This window comes from Branchiostoma belcheri, unplaced genomic scaffold (genome assembly GCF_001625305.1).
Source record: "Branchiostoma belcheri isolate BF01 breed outbred unplaced genomic scaffold, Haploidv18h27 scaffold60, whole genome shotgun sequence".
NCBI classification, from domain to species: Eukaryota; Metazoa; Chordata; class Leptocardii; order Amphioxiformes; family Branchiostomatidae; genus Branchiostoma; species Branchiostoma belcheri.
The window spans coordinates 2387-7996 of record NW_017804243.1 but is presented as its reverse complement, the minus strand read 5'-3'; the positions used below and the strand labels follow the sequence as shown (position 1 = coordinate 7996).

Sequence of the window (5610 nt, the reverse complement as noted above, 5' to 3'; positions counted from 1 at the left end):
AGAAAACATTATGTCTCCGTAACCTGGGTGCCGTGACCTGGCACTATATAAAGCTCTAAAACAGCTGATCTTCCGGTAAACAAAAGAGCAGCGTAAACTATCTGGCTTTTTGCCGAGAACAACTTCAACTCGTTTCCGCTGCCGTTCCCAGATACCCCCCCCCCCTCCGATGGTAAACCATAAATTACAAGCAGATGTTTCGGTGGCCGCAAACTTGAGACAGTATCAAATTGGCCAGGCAGTATCCGTTGGCCAGACAGTCATGACAGTATCCATTTGTAACCCAATGGATACTGTCTGACCAATTTGATACTGTCTTTTGCGGCCAACGAAACATCTGCTTGGAGATTATCGTAACCAGGCCGGCTTAGGGATAGTACAGGGGTGGTAGAGCCTTTCTGGGGGCCGACAACGCTCTGCGCTAAATTTCGAGAGCTGCCTACGTATTACGCTAAATTCAGGAAATTTGTCATTTACGCTTTACGATAAATTCCAAGTGGCTACAACGCTCTTAAAGGAATAGGAAGCTAGCCCTGGCAACAGTCTGGCACCCAGGCTAGCCCTGGAGCCGAGGAGCTAGCCTGTACACTAGCCCTGGCAACAGTCTGGCACCCAGGCTAGCCCTGGAGTCGAGGAGCTAGCCTGTATACTAGCCCTAACAACAGTCGGCACCCAGGCTAGCCCTGGAGCTGAGGAGCTGGCCTGTATACTGTCCCTGGCAACAATGTGGCACCCATGCTAGCCCTGGAGCCGAGGAGCTGGCCTGTATACAGGCCCTAACAACAGTCTGGCACCCAGGCTAGCCCTGGAGCCGAGGAGCTAGCCTGTATACTGGCCCTGACAAGAGTGTTTGGATCTATATTACCTGCTTCCTGTCGAAGGGCGAACTACCAATTGACAGCACACTAAAATCTAACTTACGCATGAAACTTACATATTATATTAAAAAAAGCCAAGTGTACCGGTCAAAACGATTTAATCATTCATACAAATGCAGAAAAAAATTGTGCAATTTTCAACCATCCTTAGCTAAAACTACATATTGCTGTACAGACTACTAGTATATCTACTCATACACATACTTTTTTAAAATATAAAGGCAACTAATAACTCATAAATGTTGTAAACATTATAAGTCCATAGAAAACTGTAGCAGAAGGCTATTTGAAAACAAATGACATAAAAACATATGATGGTGAACATGAAGTTACAATACAGTTTAAGAGAATCGTAAAGTTTACTATCTGATACAGGTAAGTACACAGTGCTGTACAGAGTAGAGTATAGTTTGTGGGGATATGACTTTACGGAAAAATCAACATGCATTTTCCAAAGAAAACAAAAAAAAACGCCCACCCAAAAACAACATTCTGTTGACACAGTAAACTTGATCTTGATCTACAGCGGTATAAGAGGCAAGTCATCCCCATCTCCGAACCACTGGTCGTCTGGATCTGGGGCTATTTCAACCTGAAGTTCCGGAATGTTCCGCACGGGGGCATGGACCTGCACTTCCACAATGTTCCTTGCTGGAGCCTGTTCTTGCTGCTCCGGAATGTTCCGTACCGGCTCTTCCTGAATGTTCCGTCCCGGAGCTTGTTGCTCCGGAATGTTCCGTTCCAGAGCTTGTGGCTCCTGTTCCGGAATGTTCCGTTCCGGATCACGTGCCTGTTGTTCCGGAATGTTCCGTTCCGGGGCTTGTGCCTGCTGCTGAGGCTCTGGGTCCCGGGGTAGAGGATCGCCCAGAGCGTCTCGCAGCCGCCCCCAGAACAGCGGCCTTTTCCGCACGTCGTGTGGCCACATCAGGTACGTGTCCCTCTTTACTACGGCGTTCAGATGGCGGAACTGTTTAAGCATTTCGTTAGGAATCCTCTCCAGAAACACCAGGATGAGACGCCTCCCTCCCCCCTCCTCAAACATGTGGTACTGGGCCAGCTGGAACTCGTACTCGCACCACTTACTCTTCAGGAAGTGCCTGGTGATGAGGCAGACGGTTCTCCGGCTGTTTTCCACGGCATCCGCGATGTTTTCCACAATGGGAGCGCCCACTGCAAAGTCCCTTTCGTGTAAGACCAGACTGTAGTCAGGTTCCAGATTCTCTATCGCTTGCCTTATAACCCACCCGACGTCCCGGTTGTTGTAGGCAAGAAAAGCATCGTGCGTGTATCTGGGCGGCCCTTGGTTCTTTACTTCGCCAATCTTCGGTCTCCTCCACTTGTCCAACATCCACAGGTAGTACTGAACACGGCCGATGTGGTAGTCAACCAGGAAAATGGTCGTCATGGCGACGAAGATGCCCGACGAGGCGAGCACACAGGCCAGGAGGCGGTTGGGCCGGAATCCATGACTACAGTCTCTGTCGAAGAACTTTCGTTCTGATGGATCCTGTCTGTCGTTAGAGTGTTGTTTCTGCGTCAACCCGTCTGGCAAACGTCTTCCACGCAGATGAGCTGGAGTCAAGCATGTGTACCCTCGACCGAAGTCGGGATAGGGGTTGTGGAAGTTCGCTACCCTGTCGTATTTATCCAGGGCCCACTCAACAAACCACAGTAACTTACAGTCACATAGAAACGGGTTGTCTGCAATGTCGATAGTCTCTAACCGGTAGACAACAGGACCAAATGTGGTTTGATTAAACACAGCCAACCTGTTGCTGCTCAGATTCAGGTGCCTCAACCCGTACAGACGCTGAAAGGCGTCCCCGATCTCTGCTATCTTGTTGGCTGCCAGGTTTAAATGTGTAAGGTTGCCTAAACCTTCAAATGTCATCTGTGTTATGTACTGTATCTTGTTGTTACCGAGATCCAGGAACTGTAGCCGCGATAGTCCACGGAAGGCGGATGGCATGACGGTGTTGATCATGTTATGACTGAGATCCAGATGTTCCAGCTGGTCAAACCCTGCCAATTGTCCTGTTTCAATACGCTGGACTTGGTTGTGAGAAAGAGTCAACATTTTCAAAATTACTTGATTCCGGGGCCATAGTACTAGTGATAATAGTGCTAGTGATTTATCTATTATCGCGTTGTTATCCAACCTAAGTGTTTCTAAGACTGATTGCTCACATGGTGTATCATATTGATAAAAAGCATGGATTTCATTGTTAGAAAGGTCGAGATACCGTAAACTCGAGTTCGCAAAGCAGAATGGATTATACACGGATCCTATGTTGTTGTGCTGCAAATCAAGCACAGTAATATTCCTAGGTAGACAATCGGCGTCAACATATCCAATTTCATTATGATTCAAATTCAGATGATTCACGCTTTTTAAACCACTGAGGTTAAATGATAAAGGGCTGTCACATGGTGGTTGACCTGTGTGTCTGTTATGTAGCTTATTGTAACTGAGATCAAGATAGTCCAACGTCTCTGGAAGCTGAGCTTGGGAGGTTCGCAAGTTGTTATAGCTCAAGTTAAGATGAGTGAGCGAGGACAGTCCTTCAAACACGTCTGGTGGTAAAGTAGAAATTCTGTTACCTGTCAAGTTAAGATGAGTGAGTGAGGACAGTCCGCTGAACGCCTTGTCGTGTAAAGTCAACGTCTCGGAGGCGACATACGCCAGATCCAGCCTTTGTAAATGTGACAAACCCGCAAAGGCGTTAGCTTGTATGGCCCTCATGTCGCTAAACTTTAGAAGTAATGTTTTCAAATGTTTCAGACCTTTTAATCCCGCTAGAGTATCAGATGTTATATTGTCAATTCCCCTCAGGTAAAATGACAGTTCCTGAACCTGCGTGTGTCGGAGTTCCGACAGAACGTCGATAATGACGGGATATGGAGAAGAAGTGACGTCCAGCGTCTGCAGATGTGTGAGTGACTTCAGCAGGCCGGGAGCTATCGGGGCGGCAGTGATTAAATGTTTAAGAGTCGGTAACAGCGGCCGGAACATTTCAACATTGATGGTCATTAACATATGTAAATAGGGGAAGGGAAACATTTCTATAGTCTCCAACTTGGACATGTTTCTAAATACAGGTCCAAAGTAGTGGTCACTGGCTCTTGGTAGATAGTACAGACTCAATGTTTTAAGGTCGTGCAGCGGTGCCCACAGCAGGCGTCGTTGTAAGAACCCACTTCCGCTGTGGACTCTTCTCATGGTGGTATTTAGGTCCTCTTCTACATGTATGTATGTATGTTCATCACTGAGTTCCTGTATCTCTAGACGTTCCAATGAAGTCAAAGAATCAAAAATATGATCGGGTAGATTGCTGATATTTTTCACGGAGAGTGCTAAATGCCTGAGTTTAGATAACCCCGTGAACACTCCCTCACTGGCGACTGTATCTGTGTGAGTCTCCACGGTCAGAGAGTTAAGGTTTCGCAGATCTTGGAAAAGTCCATTTTGAAGAGGATACTTGCCAAGTGCTATTAGTTCAAGACGTTCTAAATTCTCCAACCCAGCGAACGCACCGACTTCGATAGTCTGTATAGGATTACCAGACAGGTCTAAGGATTTCAGGTTTCTTAACCCACTAAACGAGCCGTTATACAGTATAGTTATGTTGTTTACACTGAGATCCACCGTGATGACAGACTCGGGGATGCCGGGAGGTACTTGGTTTAGAGGCGCGCGGGTTGAATCCGCCCAGTCCCTTTTACACACGACAATTGTTGAGTTCCAGGTCTGACACACAGGTGGGGGGAGTTGTCCTCTAACCCGTCCATGTTGGGCGATGAACACGGAAACCACAGCCAAGCAGACGGCGAGAGGAGCGGGTTTAGACTCCATGTCGGTCTGGTGGCGTTTTTCTCAGGTTCGTCTCGTTGCGCGGACCGGTGGAGAGTAGATATGAACACCTGAAGTTTATGGTACATAAGAGGAGAGGAGGCTTAGTTCTTGACATAATGTATGAGTGTGTAATACATACATGTCTAGTCTGTGTAACGCAAACTCTACCGTCCGCGGCTTTATTTTATTTATTTAAATTGCCAACACTGCAATACAGTGGAAGCCCTGGCAGCTGAGCTGATGTCGGGCCCCACATTATGAAATACATACATATATATATAAACATGCACACATCATAACACAATAAAGTCACAAATCACAGAAATGTCTCATACGTACAATCCATAACCTAGGCTAATGACAGTATAAAAAAGTAACAATATACCTCAGTATGGCAGGAGGCCAGAGGTTATTGAAATATAAAATATTTCAATATTTACAGTGTTGTAGGAATAGATGGACGGACTAAAAGTTAGAAACGGACTGGCTTTAGGGCGGCTGGATGTTGGACGGGAGGCAACCGGGCAGCGATTTAATCAGGCTAGTACAATGTACATGTCCACACACTCAAGAATACTCAATAATGAATCTCACACCGGAGGAGTTTTCATGACTGTACTCTACTGTGCTCATATATGCAGTGACAAGCTTGTAGGAGGGTGAAGTCTAACATCTGTCCTCTATTACTGGTGCGCGGCCTTGGTCTGCCTATAGTGGTATGCGTGGCTGGAATCCTAACACATTTACTTAGTTCACATCACTATAATTGTGATCCGCCTTGGCCCAATTTTCCGACCTTTAACCACGCAACGCAACGTTATATATATATATGTGTTGCGTTGTATATGTGTGTGTGTGTACGTGTGTGCGTGTATATAT

The 5610-nt window shown here is 46.5% G+C and overlaps 1 protein-coding gene across 1 annotated transcript; it reads right to left on the bottom strand.

Annotated features, from left to right (window-relative positions):
* Positions 1-1296: 1296 nt before the first annotated feature.
* LOC109482735 (toll-like receptor 13) lies at positions 1297-4793 on the bottom strand. Its single transcript, XM_019785562.1, has one exon. The coding sequence runs from the start codon at positions 4729-4731 to the stop codon at positions 1399-1401; it is 3333 nt and encodes a 1110-aa protein (XP_019641121.1). The 5' UTR covers positions 4732-4793; the 3' UTR covers positions 1297-1398.
* Positions 4794-5610: the final 817 nt, after the last annotated feature.

What these genes read in the sequence shown, in the direction of transcription:
- LOC109482735 (XM_019785562.1), bottom strand. Translation starts at nt 4,731, where the DNA reads ATGGAGTCTAAACCCGCTCCTCTCGCCGTCTGCTTGGCTGTGGTTTCC.